Source organism: Schistocerca gregaria, chromosome X (genome assembly GCF_023897955.1).
Source record: "Schistocerca gregaria isolate iqSchGreg1 chromosome X, iqSchGreg1.2, whole genome shotgun sequence".
In the NCBI taxonomy this organism is placed as follows: Eukaryota; Metazoa; Arthropoda; class Insecta; order Orthoptera; family Acrididae; genus Schistocerca; species Schistocerca gregaria.
In genome coordinates this window covers 106,946,671-106,968,211 of record NC_064931.1, presented here as the reverse complement: position 1 = coordinate 106,968,211, position 21,541 = coordinate 106,946,671, and the positions used below count along the sequence as shown (strand labels likewise).

At 37.4% G+C, this 21,541-nt stretch overlaps 1 protein-coding gene across 4 annotated transcripts in view; it reads right to left on the bottom strand.

Annotated features, from left to right (window-relative positions):
• Positions 1 to 21,541, bottom strand: part of LOC126299565 (apolipophorins) — a 108,544-nt gene that overhangs the window by 72,430 nt on the left and 14,573 nt on the right. For 2 of the 4 annotated variants that reach the window (XM_049991563.1, XM_049991565.1), the window contains exons 3-14: positions 13,734 to 13,933; positions 10,248 to 10,424; positions 9,951 to 10,100; positions 9,267 to 9,462; positions 7,894 to 8,146; positions 5,321 to 5,477; positions 3,952 to 4,125; positions 3,717 to 3,869; positions 2,770 to 2,917; positions 2,196 to 2,479; positions 1,164 to 1,373; positions 756 to 944 (exon numbers count right to left, since the gene is read on the bottom strand). In XM_049991563.1, the coding sequence (XP_049847520.1) occupies positions 756 to 944; positions 1,164 to 1,373; positions 2,196 to 2,479; positions 2,770 to 2,917; positions 3,717 to 3,869; positions 3,952 to 4,125; positions 5,321 to 5,477; positions 7,894 to 8,146; positions 9,267 to 9,462; positions 9,951 to 10,100; positions 10,248 to 10,424; positions 13,734 to 13,933 (2,291 nt within the window). Of the gene's footprint in view, positions 1 to 755; positions 945 to 1,163; positions 1,374 to 2,195; positions 2,480 to 2,769; positions 2,918 to 3,716; positions 3,870 to 3,951; positions 4,126 to 5,320; positions 5,478 to 7,893; positions 8,147 to 9,266; positions 9,463 to 9,950; positions 10,101 to 10,247; positions 10,425 to 13,733; positions 13,937 to 21,541 lie in introns of all 4 variants that reach the window. The other 2 variants (XM_049991562.1, XM_049991564.1) reach the window with 1 other exon arrangement.

The window sequence follows — 21,541 nt, the reverse complement described above, 5'->3', positions numbered from 1 at the left end:
ATGCCTACTTTCATTCACTGCTTTCGTATGGCATCATATTCTGGGGTAATTCATCGTTGAGTAGAAAAGTATTCATTGCACAAAAACGTGTAATCAGAATAATTGCTGGAGCCCACCCACGGTCATCCTGCAGACATCTATTTAAGGATCTAGGGATCCTCACAGTAACCTCACAGTATATATATTCCCTTATGAAATTTGTTGATAATAATCCAACCCAATTCAAAAGTAATAGCAGTGTGCATACCTATAACACCAGGAGAAAGGATGATCTTCACTATGCAGGGTTAAATCTGACTTTGGCACAGAAACAGGTAAATTATGCTGCCACAAAAGTCTTTGGGCACCTACCAAACAGCATCAAAAGCCTGACAGATAGCCAACTAACATTTAAAAATAAATTAAAAGAATTTCTAGATGACAACTCCTTCTACTCATTGGCTGAATTTTTAGATATAAACAAAAAAAACTTAATCATTAGTGTCATGCAATATTTTGTGTAATGTAATTTCTTGTACAGACATCTTTTATTAACCTGAGCGTTCCACATCATTACGAAGTGTCGTATTCATGATCTATGGAACAAGTATTAATCTAATCTAATCTAATCTGGTTGGAAACTCTCTATATAAAGCAATAAATGAAGTAAAATGATGTTAGGTGAATCATAAATAACAGACAGTGTACTATTGTATGCACAGTTACATTTTTCTGTTTGATATTTAAATAACTTAGTATTTAGAGGTATTACATACATTAAATTTCTTGCTTTTTTGTAGTCCTTCATTAATTGTGTCAAATACTTCATCAACTACATGTTCAGAAGATTTTTGCTCATGTTTCCCATCATAATTAAACCAAGCAAGTTCTGATCCAAATGTTTTAAGGGATAAATCCAAATCAAGACTTCTGTCTTTCTGTGAAGGCAGTAAGGAATTATAAGCCTGAAACAAAAACCATGCATATATTTGACTTGACACAAAAGTATGAATGTTTTAAAGTTTGAACTGATTTATTTTAATGTAGTTTCTAATGAACTACACAAGAAATCACAGTCATAACCAGAAAATTTACTTTGGTATGGTAATGTCAATGAAGATTTCTATTAGCAATTAATCAGTAGAAAAATATGTAGACTGATTACTTTTAGCGACAGAATTTACCTGTTGGCGGATATTCTCCACAGCATCTTTTGAAACTGACCGCTTCTGTCTGAATGTTTTCTCAAATCTCTCTGATATTCTGCTGGCCAAAGTTTTATACTTTTCCTGGAATTTATCTACAATTTCATCTTCATCCTCTGACTCAATATATCCCTTAGGTCCCAAGTATGATTCAATGAGATGGTCCAGATTTTCCGTTCGTGCAGCAATCTATGAAAATGCAAAATAGAAGTTTGTGTTAGCAAAACAATTTGTACTTTGCAGTCCAAAGTTGAGCTTCATATTTGACATTAAACAGGAAAATAACACATGATTGATTACGAATTCATTTCCTTGTCATATTTCTGTCGTAGGCCTATATGTCTCCTTTGAAATAATCTAAGTGCAACAATATCCATAATGTCTCATGACTTAATAAAGGCATAATATTGTTTTGCTGTGACAAGAAACCACCAGCAATGGCTTAACATATTCTGTCTTATACTACTGCCCAGAACAATATTAATCCTGGAAAAAGAAATTAAAATTTTACAGGCAGCACTGAGAAGAAGAGCTAACATACTTTCCTTTCCCTGTGCTACCTGTGGTGGAAGTCAGCTATAAAATTCAGGCTCATCCTCTGTCTGAGAATCAATTCTCCAGTAATTGCATTTAATGGGTCATCCAGATTGTAAGTTCTCCACTATATCATTCCCCTCATTCTATTTTGATAGTTAAAACAATTTATTAATTTATATGTGTATCTCTCAGACATTTAAAATTTTTCCCTCTGTGTGACACACACAGGTTTTATATCATTTTTCATACCTACACATGTCATATGGCTTTAAAAATGATAATAATGAACATGAACAATAAGAAATATACAGTTACTGAAAAATGTGTAATGTTAACAACACGTGGATTTTTAATAGTACACTAAAAATGGTGTATTGGAACTGATGATGTAAACAAGTATGACACATTTTTCACTTATTATAAATATTGCTATGATATGGCATCCCCATTAAAAAGAATTAATGTGACACATACCTCAAAAACATTGTAGGAATGCCCAAAAATATCTGCTGTCAAGTTTAGAGAGACAGATCTGGGCAAATATGACGATTGTGAGAATATGACATTTGATTCAACTGATGCTCCAGCATTCAGGGCATCAATAGCATACGAAAGTTCATAATTCTGTGAGTACTTTCGAATATCACTGGAAAATGTTTTCTTAGCTTTTAATTGCCCAAGTTTCTCTTTGGCCTCTGCTTTGCTAGGATCTGTTGACGCCTGAAGATTTCTCAGATGGGAAACAACAAAGGAACCAACTGAAAAAAAATTTCATGAGTTAGTATAATATTCAAGAAATGTAATTTTTTTTAATCATGAAATTGCTATGATTTATTCCAGTTCCTTAAAATTTAAATGTGCACCCATTCATATATTACATTACATTAATGATAGGTGTAGTTAATAAAAAATTTCTATCTTCTTGATAATAATGTGCCTTCTTGTATTTGTTCACATATTTTTTACACACTCCTATATAATTACACATAATGAATGTATATCACCAACATTATTCAAGAAATACACTACTTGTAAGAAATGCCCATACCTTGGATGATAGGTTCATTCTCTAATAAATTACTTATTGCTTTCACCACGTTATCACATGGACATTCAACCACAGCCAGATAGGCTTTGATTCGTATTTCCGAATCTTCCACATGATCACGGAGGATTTGCAAAGCAGCCTGTTTTAACTGTAATGACAATAATACAAATTTCAAACATGCTGCAATAAAAAACTATAAATCAGAACAGTGTTAATGCATTGTGTGAGTACAGTACTGTACATTTTTTCAAATATCATTTCATTCATGTTATAATGAAAATAAGGATATGATTGATTAGTTGGATACAATCAAACTTCATTATAAGAGTCCCTGACAACAAATATTAGCACATATTTCTAATAGCTGTTGTTAAGTTTAAGCAATAAATAAATGCATCCATTTAAATGTAATAGAAAAAAACCAGTATCAGATGACAACAAAATTCTCTTATTTTAATTTGATGAAATGTCTGTGCATATATAATGTCTTCTAAATGATAAGTGAAGGAGCTATTGCTCAAATGTGAACTTATGATCAGTAAAGATGTATTCAAAGCCCCAAAAGAAAGCTCACAAATTTTTTGCAATTTATGTTCCACTTTAAATACACATACCAATGGAATACTACATGAAGAAAAATGGTAAATTTAAAATATTCCCCCTGATGATTGACGAGATAGATAAACAACAGAAAATAAAATTGTGGATGACAGTGCAGTGTTGCTCATTATATGAATTATAAATGAAGTAGTTGTACAAAAATATGGAACATACAGCTCATAGAGATAATCACAGAAGCAAGTTTAATCTGCGTTTACATTTTATTCCCATTTTTTCTAATAGCGATAACATATGAATGCTGTATTCAATTACCATAGAAATTTTGGATTTAAAATTACTTAAAAAATATGTTCCATAAGGTTATCGTTATAAGACAGCGTACGTACATTCTTATGGCAAGGATCATTTTGGATGACCTCCAGTGCTGCTACACGGACTCGAGGTCGCAATGATTTATCTAATGCCAGTTGCTTCACTTTCTCTCCTAGGGCATTATTAAGATGACGGATGTTCCCTAGAGCTTTAAGGGCTGCAATTACCTGATAAGAAAATAAATTATTAATTGTAGTAACCATTTGAAAGTAAATAATTTCGTAGTTTTAATGTTACTTGGACACTTACTCGATTTTCTCCTGCCTTTGATGTAACACTGGCACTCACATGCTTTGAAAATTTGCTTAGAACTTCATCAAATTCAGCAACATTTTCACACTTGTGTTCTCTGCAATAACGGCCAATAAAAGAACCAATGCCGAGGAATGCTTCTGTTGGCAAATTCTTCTGGTCTAGTAAGCTCTGTAAAAAAGAGATTTATTTAAATTTATTTCAAGAGACACACAGTATAAAGCCTCATCCATTACAAACCAACTAAATTGGAAGACAATTGAGCATCTGCCCTATAGTTCTGATCTCTCCCCATTTTGTTATCATGCTTTTGGTTCCTTAAAAGAGGCCTTGGAGGCTCAATAATTCCTGTCAGATGACGATATGCAGCAGGCAGTTACGGACTTCTTCCAACAGCAGGAAACTGTGTTTTACCAAACGGATATCTTCAGCATGCTGTGTCAGTGGGGTGATTGCCTCAGTGGTCATGGTGATTTTACCTGATTGGCATTTTTATTCTGGACTTTATGGCCTTTGTATGGAAACTTTTTGATCATCCCTTGTACAGTAACATCCAACAGTCTCTTATGGGTGCTTGTCTTTCTTGACAGTAGTGGAGTAGTTTATTACTTTTGGCAACTTACGTAAGACATGACTGCCATTAAAACATTTACATAACATTAACTCATGGTTCTACAACTAACTCAAGTTGCTTAAGAATAACTGAGAACTTTCTGGATAATGCCCTGCATAACACGATAAAAATAACTGTGACAAGTTTCATGTAACACAATCTGCATATTTATATAAATATCTATAATATTTAGCCGGCCACGGTGGCCGAGTGGTTCTAGGCACTTCAGTCCGGAACCACGCAGCTGCTATGGTCGCAGGTTCAAATCCTGCCTCGGGGCATTGACGTGCATGATGTCCTTAGCGTAGTTAGGTTTGGGTTTAAGTAGTTCTAAATCTAGGGGACTGATGACCTCATATGTTAAGTCCCATAGTGCTTAGAGCCATTTGACCATTTTTATAATATTTAATGTTGTGTAGGTGTTATTGTAGAACAAAATATTGCAACAACTTACAGGTTTCATTGTAGCTGTTGTGCAATAACTTGATAGCTCACATGTCAAGAATACTAACCTGTCGCAGATAAATTAAACTACTCATACTTGTGTTTGTTTCAATTTATGTAGGTTCTGTATCATTTACTCTTACCCATTAAGGTAAATTCTTAATTTCAATTATTCAAGACATCATGTGTTTAGTATTTGATCCTATGATCACTCTTTAATTGTGAACTCCCTATCTTTGTTTTGTTTTGGTTAAAATCAAGTAATCAAGTACTTTAGTAGTTAATTTTTTGATTAAACTCTATACTTACCGATATTGAAACAACAGATTTCAGTGATGCATGCTGAATGAAGGCCAAGCTTCGGTACCAGTGGTTAGTAGTTATTTCTTTAGATTTTAACAGGAGTGCAATAACTTCAACAGCATCTCCTGTGCTTGTCCTGAACAAGGCATCCAGTAGTAGGTTCCTACATTATAAAAGTAAATAAATGTTGAAAAAAGAAAACTGTTAAGTCAATAACTTATTCATATATAAATTTATCATATGTTTCATGTCATTTATATTTTGCATCATTGCTCCAATGAACTACAGTGACAATGTGTATTGTGTAAATGGAAAATAGTGCACCATTTACTGTGTCTTGTTGTGGATAATACCATTATGCATATACTGATTGTATGTTCTTAACACAGTAAACTCAAAAGAAACCACAAAACCTGTGTGTTTGTATCCTCAAAATATATAATACATGTCATGGAAATTTATTCAGGTGATGAATATTCTTAAAGTCTATCTCACAGTACATTGGTTTATATAAATCAGCAAAAGATCATTAAGATAGCATTAACACAAGATAATATAACACAAAGGACATAAAATTTGAGTGTGTTTTGACCACAATAGTTCTACACAAATACTCAATCCTGTTTATGTCATCTGTATGAAACACACAGCTGTATGTTACAGAGTAGGATGGCCAGTGTTGCTGAGAGAGTGAGAGGGGGTATCTGGAGTATCCAAGTTCACAGAATGGCACTGATGTTTCATTCACCAGACTTCATTCGCCAGACAAATTGGGATGGAAAGTCATTGATAGTTTGGAGGCATGTTAGTCTCAAATGTAAGTGGCCCAGTGTATATACTGTAACCCTTCTGCCAATATGGAAGCATAGGGTCAGCATACATAACATATAACCAAGGAAGTTCAAACTTTTGCTGACGACTGTGCTTGATGACAAGTGTTCACCATTATGTACTGTAAGGAATAGCATTGATATCTCATCCCAATTATGTTCTACACCACAGTGTGTGCAGCAAATTTCATGAAGGTAAGAAAGTGGATCACATTAACATCCATCAAACAACAGTGAAAGAATGTCTTCAGACTAGTCAATGTCTGTGTGTGTGGTGGCACAACTTTAGATGGATACATAAATTTCCATGTCTTTCCATGTGGTAATACAATGCAAGTTCTAATGATAATGCCAGAAGTCATGACTGTCCTATATGATAACAGCATTCATCCACAAAGAGCCTGTCTTATGGCAACAGTAAAGTTGGAAATACCAGGTTGGTCCCCTGACTTGTGTCCCATAAAGTCTATTTGGAATACTCTCACAAGGCATCTTGCAGCCTTCTTGCAGTGCTTATGCCCAGAACTTTGTTGCAATGAGAAACATTGCACAAGAGGAATCGGTTAATCTTCTATGGGTGTCAAAATGATCATCATTCATATCAGCATACACCATTATATGTTAAAAAATCTTCCTATGGGTGTCAAAATGATCATTATTCATAACAGCATACACCATTATATGTTAAGTGTGGTCTATGTTGCTTGTGCTACACTGAACTGAGATTATCCAGTTATGCACATTTCAAATTTTTATTCATTTGGATTTCGTTATTTGTCTGAAACAGAGTGTTCATGTTTTATTCACACCATGTCATGTGTTATAATGGTAGCTACCATTGCCTTTGACACATGCCTATTTGAATTATTTGACTATAACTACACATAACTGCAAACAGCCATTTATGAAAAATTCATTTATTTCCATAAACCAGTTTTTGAGCCTCTCCAGGCTCATATTCAGAAAAGGCATGCAGAAGTAACATATTTTCATCTGCAGAGTGATGCTGGGAGATGGCACATACAAAAATAAATATGAAACTTATGCATACACCCATCTGGAGATGAGCCTGAAAAGGACTGAAAACTAGTTTATAGAAATAAGCAAATATTTTATAAGTGACTGGTTGCAGGTATCTGCATGCATATTCAATGAATATACAGTGATGGTGTTCTACAATATCTATAATTGGATAAGATTAATCTATTTGATTTATTATTATTTTCATATGCCTTGCAGCACATGAGTAGGTATAGTGTTTTGTTCATTCAGAGAACTTTAATGTTCAGAATATCCACAAGTTATACTTAGAGTTACCACCCAAAATAATTACAATGCACACCTCACAGTATCTAATTAAATTTGTCATAAAATAAAAGTTAAAGTTAAATAAGTGATGAGTGTTGTTACTTGCTTGACACTGAAAAGGTGTCATAGTGTGTAGCATAAAGAATGTTGCTTAATTATTTTGCCTTAATAACATAAAAATTGGTTGGTCCCTACTTTTTCACACAGTAGAAGTTAACAATTTGTATCTGTGGTTCAAAAACTTTGATACCCTGATAGACAGCTTTACTCACTGGAAGTAAGTACTGACTAACACCAAAACTGATTTTAAAAGTTGGAGAATAAGATTCATTGTTTCACACTGAAACATGTGGAATCTTTTAAACATATGATATTACATTTTACAGTTCAGGGCAATTTTTATAAGATATGTCAGCTAATGTTTGTGATTTCATACACTACCTTGCAGCACGTTTGTTGCTAAATCCAGCTCCAGCCTTTACATCATTGTAAACCTTAAGAATATCAGCAGAAGAAGACTGACGTAGCACAGAAACAAGAGTTCGAAATTTTGCTGCAGCATCAACAGTGACTCCATCTTTTGTAGAACTTTCAGCGGCATGTAGAGCAGCAGTAATAGCACTGCTTCCTCCAGGCACACTTTCCAAAGCATGAGGTGCTTCAAACACTATTGACTTAGGGACTTTAAATGAAGCTAGAAAAGATCAAGTTTAAAAGTAAAGGAGTGTTGCTCAATGAAGTTATATAAGATGTCTATGTCAGTTAATGCTTACCAGGTATATCATATTTTATTAAAATCTATAAATTAAATAATATAAAAATGATAACATTTTTACAACTATTAAGATGCAATTACACAGGAAAGCAATATTTAATTACAGTTCAACAGATTTGAAACACATTCTTCTCACAACATCATAAAGATACACAATATGCACAGCATTACAAGATCAAGAATGACAAGAACAGTGATAGCAGCGGCTGACATTTCAGAAGTTCTAGATAATATAAAGAGAAAAAGTACGTGACTTTTCTAAAAATCTGATTCCCACAGATTCTCTGACACAATGTGTTAATTACAGCATTAATACCTATAGCATGTAAATACATACTGAAGTTTCATATCATCAAAAGTGGACGTATGAATACTTGCAGTTCTATTAGTACAATAAATATGGAAAAATTTTGTAAGTAATGGAATATTTTTATCTTTCAATTTATGTTAATTCGATGGATTAGCTGATTTAAAATTTAAAACAAGAGTTTAATATTCTGCTGACAATAAATATCTAATACAAGATGAAAGGTGTGATGGAATTTTTTGCACACTTTACAAGGAGACAACTGCTGGCAAAAAAATTATTTATTTAGTAGTTATAAACACCCAAGTTGTCTTCTTGCTAAATGTAGTTTATACCCAGACAGAACAGACTCAGATAAGGATTTATTTTTCGGAAAACTGCTAAACTGCACATTTTTATGTAAGAGGCACTTTGATTTTGAAGTTAAAGCAACAACTCATTACTTGTGATGGACTGTGTTAAATACTCAAGCAAATCATGCCAATATTACCAACATATGTGAGGCTCTACTGTAATACCATATGGAAAAGTTAGGTATATATTAAATAATATTTGTCACTAATGATCTGAAGATAATTTCAGTTACATTAACAAAGTAACTGGATTCAACAGCAATTAAGTAATTGCTTTTAAACTGGGCAGAGAAACTTTCTGTGAAACACAAATGCACAAATTGCTTTTATAGCTTATAATCTAGGAAACAAAACACATATTTCACAAAACTGAGCATACCAAGTGGTGGAGCTGGTTGTGCATTTTGTGTGGTAAGGGTGAGTTTAGTTTCCACAATGGTTTTGGCTCCATTGCCCTGGTTTGAAAATGGGCGGAAAAGATATGATTCACGACTGGTAGCACTGACAATTAATCCACCTTTTATCTGTTGTTCTACATGTAAATCTGCATCAAGCAATGGTGTAGCATGTAAGTCCTGAAACATATTTCAAAATAATTCTAAAATGCTGCAAAAATTCCATAAAATATAAAACTGCTTTGATATGAGGTTCATATTATTTTTATTACAATAATATAGTAATCTAAGTCATGTTTAATATATAATAAAATGGACTGATGACTGCTGGAGTTGAAGTGTTTAATTGAGAATGTATTTTTATATTTCTGGACAGAAGTACAAAGTTCTTTTGTAGGAGATCCGTAAAACAAACTTTGTCTTGGTCAAAGTATCTAACCATAAGAAATGTCAAGTTAACACCAAGATTTTAAATGCACATAATGCAGATAATCATGTAGGAGTGCTAATCAAGAGATTACCTGAAGGCAATTACAGAGTTCACAGTCTCAAATTTATTTAAGAGTGAAGTTAAGGATATGCCAATGAGTATATTATGTAGTGCCCCTGATATGATAAATACAAAAAATTGTGTGAAAATAAAAGAGTCAAATAAAACTTTTACTTACCGACTGTCCTGTAAATCGAGTTGATAGTATCTCTTGTATTAGATTCTCACGAGAAGCACATCTGTTTAAGTTCCTTGATTTTGAGATAACAGTCACATCACCACGTTGACTATGTCGGACATTTGTTGAGCAAATTCCAAATACATCCACCTGTTTGAACAGTAATAAAGACAAAAAATCTCACAACAAATAAAGGAAATGTTCTCTTGCATTATTACATAGATTGTAATAACATACACCACACTATAAATACTGAGAATTTGTATAACCAAAAAATACATCTCACTGACAACTTACCTCATTGGCTGATGAAGACTTTGTGTTTGGTATCTGAAGCAGTGAAAGTATAGCTCTTTTTATATTGAGACTGCTTTGGTTGTCACCTTCCTCAGAACACAGCTGCTTGTTGATAGAGTTTCCTTTGAAGTTTGCCAAGACTGGGTGTGCTTCGAGGTCCTTCAGGTTTGCATAGTTCTAGATAAACAAAAATGCAGGAGTAATGCATAAATGACACAAATAGAGTGCATCAGTACATGCTAGTTTGCAACTGACTGAAAGCAGAAGCAAAAATCATATATATAGTGAGAACACGGTCAATACACACAAACGTAATGACACGCTCACAGATGTGTGTAAGTTAGTGTAGCTCACCATGCATTACAAAACTTATGGATAATGAGCAGACTGATGGCATAACAATGTTGTCAGAATGAGTATGCTGAACTTTTCCTTTATTGATTGTTTTTTTGTAGTATTTAACCAATTACTGATTGCAAATTCAGTTTACACAATTACTGAAATTTGAAATGTATTAACAGTAGTTCTGTTGATGGAAATGTATGTACTCATTTATGAAGATCACCAAAGTTTAAAGATGGAAGGCTGGCATAGGACTCAAAGAGATAAACTTTCATCTGCAAGTTCATATATTTATCCAACAAATGTTGTAAATCTTTGTATCACAAACTTGACCAAAAATAAAAATTGCCAGCTCACTTTAAATATAAGAATAAATCAGAAAAATGGCAGCAAACATTACATGCAGATGGAACAATAATAAAAAAACACAGGAGAAATGGCTTTCTTTCTCTCTGGTAAAACAATGCAAGTTGTATGTGAGTGAGTGATCTACAAGAGCACAACAAACATGCAATAATTTCTGTTCTTCACCATTTGCCTGGTTTGAAAGCTTTTTGGCATTTCATTGTTTTGAATCGAATAAATATGTTATTCTATAAGTAACACTGGATTTTCACTACTAGTGTTTTGTTTTGCTTTATGTTTGTAAATGGAGGACATTTGTGGAAATCAGCTATTGTTTCTTTATTTTTAAGTTTTACACAAATGAGGTGCTCTAGCTAATTTAATACACATGAAATGCACACCAACAATACTAGATGCAAACAACAAATCATTATAATCTACCTGTAGTTTGGTGCCACAGTCATATAATACTGTTTACATGAATGTTTCATAATTTGACACTAAGGATTGTTAATTCTATTGTACAATAATGATGATATATTAGTAAATTTTATAGTGTGGCTTTAGATAATGGTGCCTGCACATGTAACGACCATTTCTGGTGATCATTTTATGGCGGAGTTGCTAAATGTGTGTCACATTCATGTTTGTTTTATTTTTTCCCAGACATTTTGTGAATATGTTCTCATTTATATGCTGTGACACCTGTATTATATAACTAGGTTCAGTATATTTCAATGATGACTTCGTTTATAGTAGTCTAATCATGGGTAACATTGTGCTACTTGAAAATGGCCAAAGGTCAAAATCCTGACTGTACAATAGAATAAACAACCTATAAAGCCAAATGCCAGAACTTTCATTCAGGAACTGATGAAAATCAGTGTGAACTCATAAAAAAGTAGTCAGAAAGATTGAGGTGTTACAGCAAAGGGCACACAGAACATTGGATATGATAATGAAGCATGGAAAGTAAGACTGACATGAAGGAACAATTAGTAACAAATTCTAGGAGAGAAGGTATTTTCTGCTGGTAGCAGCATGGCATTATTAAGTCTATTATGTAGACTGCAGGTTGATGAGGAGAAATAGCAGAGGTAAGGTAGGACAAGGGAGAAAAGTAACAACCTGGGAGGGAGAGAGAGCATGAGTGAGTAGTGAGTGTGTGTGTGTGTGTGTGTGTGTGTGTGTGTGTGTGTGTGTGTGTGTGTGTGTGTGTGTGAGAGAGAGAGAGAGAGAGAGAGAGAGAGACTTGTATAAAGAGTAAGGGGAAAGTTATCAAAGGAAGAGGAAAAGAATAGGAAACTGTTAGTGAAAAGGGATTATAGTAATCGCAGAAGAAGAGATTTTATGAAAGAATAGGTAGTAAAAATATAGTCAATGAATGTATCAGTAGAATTAAAAATAAAACAAAAAGGAAAGTACATCTGTAATATACATGATATACATGAAAACCAAAGGAAGACATGGAAACTATTCCTGAGAACTGTCTAATTAAAAATTAAATTTGTGACTATATACATACAGTTTGGAAACAAGGCCTATTCTTTCCACAAATTTGTACATGGCTGAGCATATTATATTTCCTTTCATTTTTTAAATGTTTTTGAGAACATTATTCTTGAAGAATCAAGTCTGCTGAGATCACTAGTACTTTTTTTAATACTGTGATTGGTTTCAGCAGATCTACACTGTGCTCACTGGATTCTTCTAACATTATTAGATGTACTTGCTTGTTACATCACTGAAAGTCACACAGTGATGTCACATCAAATTGTCTGAGACCTCAGAAGTGCTATCAGTACAACATGTCATATGTTTTAATTGTGAGTTATTTTATTTGCCACATGCTGTTCTCTGCCACTTTTTATTACAATTTGATGCAACATCACTATGTGACTTTCAGTGTTGTAACAAGCATGTACATCTAATAATATTACAAGATCTGATGAGGATAGGGTAAGTCTGTCAAAACCAGTCATAGTAATAAAAAGAATTGCTAGCGATTTTGGTAAACTTGGTTCTTCACGAATACTACAACCTTCAGATAGCCCCCAATGAGTGACGCAATGTCAAACATATATAGATGTTTGAGAATACCAGGTCTACTGTTGGTGGGAATTTTATTGTACTACAATTATACATTAGTGACTCCTTCTATGTCGCCTCCATAGCTGAGTGTATAGTGCTACTGACTGCCAGACAGAGGACCCGGGTTTGATTTCCAGTACTGCCAAGGACATATCCTCGGTGGGAGGACTTGAATGGGGTGCATTCAGCCTTGTGATGCCTATCGAGGAGCTACTTTTCAAATAGCAGTGGCTTCAGGTCATGAAAACTGGCACCAGCTGGGAGAGCCATGAGCTGACCCTTTGCCCCTCCTTACCGCATCAAATGACACCACTGGTTGAGAATGACATGGTGGCCGGTCAGTACCAATGGGCCTGCCACAGCCTGAGGATGGATTTTTAATTGCTTCTATGATTTATGATTAATTATGTCTGTCTGTAGAATAAATACATCATAACTCTGAAAGTTCAGATGCATAGCCAAAATGTAGTTTCCTGTATCTTCATTATTCGTTTATGTAAAATATATACCATGTGTGTGGAGGAATAAGCATAACATAAATATAGTTTAAAGATTATGAGCAGAACTGTGTGCCAGAATTACAGATATCTAAATCATTGCTGGTATTTCTTGATGTGTTATGGATTATGCCGAATTCTCAGTCAACTTAAAGCTGGAATTTAAAATAATACACAGTAATTTTGGTGAAAGAGTCAACAGCATCCCTACCTTTGAGTCTGGACCATTGATTGTGACACCTCGTAGCCTCAGAACTCTGTTACACTCATCGGCAACACTTAAATCAGCTGTTGCTTTCAGTTTCAGTCGAACCGGTTCACCCTGTGTACCTGGTAAACTTGTCAATGTTGTTCCTTCAAAGCTGTAGGTGTACGTATGTCCTTTTTGATACTGGAATACTGATGATTGAGCTGCTGAAACAAACATATTGTGTTTTATTCTCCATAAAAGATAGATTCATGATTTCAGTAGCAGGGAAATGGAATGAAATTTTATTAAATATGCCTCATGAATAAATTAGACAGCCTTGGAATTACATTTGATCCTTTGGAGTAGCCTTTGAGTAAAAGGATTTGACTATTTGTCTGGAATGACGAATGTCATTATATACTTACTGGCTACTTTAATGGAGAGTATACATCAATTTGTAAACATTAGTATATGATAAATCACACTACTGTAGTACGAAGTAAACATCATTTTGTGGTAAAAATGGGGCTGTAATATTACTACAAGATAAATCACACTGATACAATTATTTCTTGAATTGTTGTGCAGTAGTAGCAACCTTCGGGCTACCTGAGGTAGGGATTTGACTGTGACTGACTTACCAACACATACTCCATGTAAAGACACTCACATATTTGAAGAGTGTTTTCTAAATCTAACCATGCCTCACTAAAGACAGAAAAAAAACATTATAAATATCTGACAGTCTTTGAATAAGACATGGTTGGTAAGAAAACTCATATTTTTCTATTAACTGGGCACAAATGTGAACCACTATGTCAAACCCTGATAATATCTAGAAGTATGAATTCAGAAGAGTCATTTATTTATTTTCTTGGATTGGCCTACTGAGGATCACATAAACGACTTATATCTTCTTTCTTTCCTCCTCTCTCTCTTTCCAGTAGTTCTTTATTACTACCTTAGTTTTTCTGTTCTTTCTTATACCCACATTGTGCCTGTCTTTTTGTTTGTTTCCTCCTGATGGCTTTGAAACTTTTTTACTTTTGCTCCATACTTTTTCCTTTCTCCTATTTCGTCCTCCATGTTTCCATTTCCCTCAGGTCTGCTTCAACTTCCCTGATACAAATAATTGTTTTTGTTAAAAAAGTTAAAAATTCTTTTTGTTATTATGTTGTCATCTCTCCTTTTTAGATGTCCATAGAATAGAACTCTTCTCTTCCTCTTTGTGTCTTAATATTGGTCCTATTCCTTCATAAACTTCTTTATTGCTTCATAATTTCCATTTCCCATAGTCATTTTTTTGTCCCAAGATTTCCATGATTATTTTTGTTTCCTTCTTTTCTATTTCACCTAACTTCTTGGCTGTATTTAATGAAAGGTATCCTGAAGCATAGACTTCACACACTCTATGGAAAGCTAAGGTTGGTAGCTACGGAAAACAAGTGAATATGTGCCCAAAGTCTTAACGATTTCTATCAAAGCAGCTACTGCGCTACAGCCAATCAGCGCGCCGTAACTCTTTGAGAGTGAACAAGTTAATAAGTACGATTTTCTCAGATCTTTTTAGGTGGCAAAGCGAGTGGTACTTACCACTGAAGCTAGCAGCAACTCGCTGCCACCTAGGTCTGATGTGAGGATAAGATGAGTTAAACCTCAGAATTCAGTGCTGTAATCTTTCCTTTGCTACAAAATGTGCGCATTTCAGCATTTCATCTCTAACAACGACTCTCCCTCTCTCTGATCACCAAAAGTGAGACAGTAACATTAATTCCAATCCAGCATTGAGCAAAGTGAAGTCTACTGCAATCCTGACAGATGAAAACTTTTCTGCCTTGCTGTCAGTGAAATTATGTTTTTGTTGCATTAATAAATACACTAATGAGCCAAAAGATTATGACCACTGCCCACCACTAATTTCAATGAGCGTGAAAGTGGCGTTGCGAACACGTGAGGCACTAGAAAGCAATGTAAGCGGTAGAGAGACAAGTGGATTGTCGTTATAGCGAAGATGAGGGGGCCAGAAATGCGTAAATTCACTGATATAAGCGCTTTTGACAAAGGGCAGATTGTTCTGGAGCTGCGGCTGAAAACTGGAATCTCTGAAACGCCGAAGATGGTCGTCTGCTGGCGTACTCCAGTCGTGAGCACCTATGGAAAGTAATTGAAAGATGGTGAAATAATGAGTAGGCCGTGTGGTATTGTACGACCACGTCTCATCACAAAAGGCAGAGGTTAGAGGATCCGTGTAATCCAGGAAAGGCAGTGATCTCTGGTAGATCTGACAATCCTGGTGCAGACACAAGTGTTTCGGAGCACCATTCAAAGGCCGTGGTTGAACATGGAGCACCACATCCCACGACCCCTACGTATTCCTCTGTTAACCCAACAACACTGTCAGTTATGATTGCAGTGGGCACAGCATCACTGAGTCTTCACTGTGGATCAATAGAAAAGTGTCGCCAGTCGAATGAGTCGCATTTTTTGTTACACCAGGTCGATGGTTTAGTCCTTACACGTTGTTATCCAGGCGAATGGCTGCATGAAATATGCATCGTACCATAGATGTAGGCCAGTGAGGACGTAATTATGGTGTGCGGTACATTGAGTTGGGCTTCCATGGTATCTATGGTGGTAATCAAAGGCATCATAACAGCAGTGAACTACATGAACATTTTTGCGGACCACCTGCATCGCTTCATGCTTGAAGTCTCCCCCTATGGCGATCACATGTTCCAGGAGGATAACTGCCAATGTCGCAAAGTCAGAAACGTGCTACGGTGGTTTGAGGAGCATTATAGTGAACTCACACCATAATGTCTTGGTCAGGAAACGTGCTTGTTCTGCACCCATTGCAACACATACTGGGTGCCAGCTACGTGGCCAAAACCACCATCCCATAATTGCAGGAATTGCTTAATCTGTGCATAAAGACGTGGTGCCACACACTTCTGGAAACCTGACAAGGGCTTGTAGAACCCAAACCAAGCAGAATCACTGCCGTATTGTGTTTGCACAGTGGATTAACACGCTATTAAACAGGTGGTCACAATATTTTGGCTCATCGGTATATTTCGCTACCAGTATATCACAAAATAGTTTCTCTTATACAGCTTCTCAACAGATATTTCGTATGTTTGCCATTCATATACACTACTGGCCATTAAAATTGCTACACCACGAAAATGTGCTACAGACGCGAAATTTAACCGACGGAAAGAAGATGCTGTGATATGCAAATGATTAGCTTTTCAGAGCGTTCACACAAGGTTGGCGCCGGTGGCGATAACTACAACGTGCTGACATGAGGAAAGCTTCCAACCGATTTCTCATACACAAATAGCAGTTGACCGGGGTTGACTGGTGAAACGTTTTTGTGATGCCTCGTGTAAGGAGGAGAAATGCGTACCATCACGTTTCCGACTTCGATAAAGGTCGGATTGTAGCCAATTGGGATTGCGGTTTATCGATCGCAACATTGTTGCTCGCGTTGGTCGTGATCCAATGACTGTTAGCAGAATATGGAATCGGTGGAGTCAGGAGAGTAATACGGAACGCAGCGCTGGATCCCAACGGCCTCGTATCACTAGCAGTCGAGATGACAGGCATCCTATCCGCATGGCTGTAACGGATCGTGAAGCCACGTCTCGATCCCTGACTCAGCAGGTGGGGACGTTTCCATGACAGGCAACCATCTGTACGAACAGTTCGACGACGTTTGCAGCAGCATGGACTATCGGAGACCATGGCTGCGGTTATCCTTGACGCTGCATCACAGAAAGGAGCGCTTGCGATGGTGTTCTCGACGACGAACCTAGGTGCACGAATGGCAAAACGTCATTTTTTCGAGTGAATTCAGGTTCTGTGTACAGTATTATGATGGTCGCATTCGTGTTTGGCGACATCGCGGTGAACGCACATTGGAAGCGTGTATTCGTCATCGCCATACTGGCGTATCACCTGGCGTGATGGTATGGGAAGCCATTGGTTACACGTCTCGGTCACCTCTTGTTCGCAATGACGGCACTTTGAACAGTGGACGTTACATTTCAGATGTGCTACGACCCGTGGCTCTACCCTTCATTCGATGACTGCGAAACCCTACATTTCAGCAGGATAATGCACGATCGCATGTTGCAGCTCCTGTATGGCCTTTCTGGATACAGAAAATGTTCGACTGCTGCCCCGGCCCGTACATTCTCCAGATCTCTCACCAATTGAAAACGTCTGGTCAATGGTGGCCGAGCAACTAGCTTGTCACAATACGCCAGTCAATACTCTTAATGAACTGTGGTATCGTGTTGAAGCTGCATGGGCAGCTGTACCTGTACACGCCATCCAAGCTCTGTTTGACTCAATGTCCAGGCGTATCAAGGCCGTTATTACGGCCAGAGGTGGTTGTTCTGGGTACTGATTTCTCAGGATCTATGCACCCAAATTGCGTGAAAATGTAATCACATATTAGTTCTAGTATAATATATTTGTCCAATGAAATACCCGTTTATCATACGAGCGATTTGTGGGCGATACACCCATCTGCACAATAAGTTAATCACGAACTGCTTTGAGAAGCAACGTAAAAAAAATTCTGTTGTCCTTTCAGTCACTGTGAGGATTTGTGTCCATTGCCCGATATGTTTAGCAATGTTAATGGCCGGTAGTGTAGTTCAAATTTGGTATTCTAAGAAATGTCTTGACACTGTGGATCTCGGGATACTGAATTCCCTAAGGTTTTCCCGAATGTAATGTCCCATGTGTCCAGCTGCAACTACCATTCCGCGTTCAAAGTCTGTTAATTCCCGTCGAGCGCCCTTAATTACGTCAGAAACCTTTCGATATGTATCACCTGAGTACGAATGACAGCTCCACCAGAGCACTGCCATTTTATACCTTGTGCACGCGATACAACTGCCATCTGCATATATGTGCATCTAACTGTTCCATGGTCCGCAGCTCGTTGTCGTGCGGTAGCGTTCTCGCTTCCCACGCCCGGGTTCCCGGGTTCGATTCCCGGCGGGGTCAGGGATTTTCTCTGCCTTGTGATGACTGGGTGTTGTGTGCTGTCCTTAGGTTAGTTAGGTTTAAGTAGTTCTAAGTTCTAGGGGACTGATGACCTAAGATGTTAAGTACCATAGAGCTCATAGCCATTTTAACTGTTCCATAACTTGTCGCCTCAGTTATGGCATTGTCCCATTACTACAACTTCTTCACGTTCCATTCGCATATGGACGCTCTCGGAAAGAATGGTTGCTTAAATGCCTCTATGCACGCTGTAATCGATCTAATTTTGTCTTCAAGGTACCTGCTGAAGCGATATGTAAAGCCAAGGCCGCCCACACCTGGATCTCTGGCTAACAGGCAAAGGAAAAAATATAGAGCAGTCAGGTGTTATTCCTTCAAGAAAACGATTTAAAAGCCGGTATTATGCAGGTTTTTAACGGAGTCGGAACTGGAACTTTGGTATGGATACTTACAAGTCGCCATCGTCGTCCAAAATATTAAAAATCCTCCATACCTACACGTCTAGGCCCCCCCTCCCCCTCTCTCCTCACTACAAACTATTAAACTGTTGTATTGGCGGTCTTGCGTAGAGCTTCATCGTATGTTTCTAAATTCTTCACTCATTACTGGTTAATGAAACTTTTTAAGTAGACTTTAATAGCTTTGTATCTCTTGAAACTCTTATCAAGGTCTGAGTGAATATTTGTGGAGATTTTTTCAGACAGCACTTCATTGTAGATAACTCCATAATCTGTGGAAAGTCTAAGCTTAATATAAATATTACCCGCAAGGTCATTAATAGACAACATGAGCGGCAAGTGACTCGACGCACGTCCCTGGGACACAGCTGAGCTTAGTTCTACACACGGTACGTCCTTGACCCCCTCCCCAATTCCGAGATAACTTGCTACGTCCTCCCTACCAAGAAATCCTCAGCTAAGTCGCAAAATTCGTTTGATGACTAATATGATCGTCTTTTCGTGAATAAGCGTCGGTGTGATGCTGACTCAATTCCTTTTCGGTAGTCAGGAAAGCTGCGAAAAGCAAGGGTTGGCACGATGTTTTCGTAATCCACGTATGTTGCCCTTGAGAAGGTCGTTCTGTTAGAGAAACTTCATTAAGTCTGAGCTCAGACTGTGTTTAAGGTTCTACAAGATTTGGATGGCAAAGATACTGGATGATAGTTCTGTGGATCACTTCTGCTACCCTTCTCGTACGTGGGAGTGACCTGTGATCTTGTGCTATCTTCCAGCTGCTGGATATACACTATGTGATCAAAAGTATTCGGACACCCAGAAAAACATACGTTTTTCATATTACGTGCATTGTGCTGCCATCTACTGCCAGGTACTCCATATCAGTGCCTCAGTAATCATTAGACATCGTGAGGCTGCAGAATGGGCGCTCCGCGGAATTCACGGGCTTCGAACGTGGTCAGGTGATTGGGTGTCACTTGTGTCATATGTCTGTACGTGAGATTTCCACACTCCTAAACATCCCTATGTCCACTGTTTGCGATGTGATAGTGAAGTGGGAACGTGAAGGGACACGTACAGCACAAAAGCGTAAAGCCGACCTCGTATGTTGAATGACAGAGACCGCCAACAATTTAAGGGGGTCGTAATGTGTAACAGTCTGAAATCTATCCAGACCATCACACAGGTATTCCAGACTTCATCAGGATCCACTGAAAGTACTATGACAGTTAGGCGGGAGGTGAGAAAACTTGGATTTCATGGTCGAGCGGCTGCTCATAAGCCACACAACACGCCGGTAAATGTCAAAACGACGCCTCGCTTGCTGTAAGGAGCGTAAACACTGGACGATTGAACAGTGGAAAAACGTTGTGTGGAGTGACGAATCACGGTACACAATCTGGAGATCCGATGGCAGTGTGTGGGTATGGTGAATGCCCGGTGAACTTCATCTGTCACCAGTGAAATTCGGAGGCATTGGTGTTACGGCGTGGTCGTGTTTTTCATGGAGGGGGCTTGCACCCCTTGTTTTGTGTGGCACTATCACAGCACAGGCCTACATTGACGTTTTAAGCGCCTTCTTGCTTCCCACTGTTGAAGAGCAATTCGGGGATGGCGATTGCATCTTTCAGGCATCTTTCAGGCCTCACCGACCGAAATCGATACCTCTCCTCAGAGCAGCACTCCGTGAAGAATAGACTGCCATTCCCCAAGAATCTTCCAGCGCTTGGTTGAATGTATGCCTGCGAGAGTGGAAGCTGTCATCACTATATTGAATTGCAGCATTACTGATGGGGGCCGCCACGAACTTGTAAGTCATTTCCAGCCAGGTGTCCAGATACCTTCGATCACATATCTTACATAGGATCTATAGTATATTGTTGCTGAAAGAGGGGTAGCTCAACAGTAAATTCTGTTTAGAATTTGATAGGGATTACATTTGTTCAATTTTAGCGATTTCAGCTCTTTCTCAATGGCACTGACACTGACGCCTCTACCACTCATTTTTGTCGTGGCACGAAAATTGTGCTGGGGCAGTACTACAGGGATTTCCACTGTAAAAGGTACATATGAAAACGCAGTTTAGCTCTAGATCCACTTCGCTTATTTTTAGCACCCTCTGACTTCCACCTACTCCCATACGCAAAGAAAACTGTGCCTGGTAACGTCCTGTGTACAATAACTAGAGCGTCGCAAACGTAAACGAATATGTTTCGTATCTTCCAGAAACGCACTTTTTGGATGAAATTACTCATTTGAAAAACCTTGGACAACTTGTGTAGACCTAAATTGGGACTGTATCGAGAAAATGAAAATTAAGTGCATTTTTGTGCTAATAAATACGATCTTACA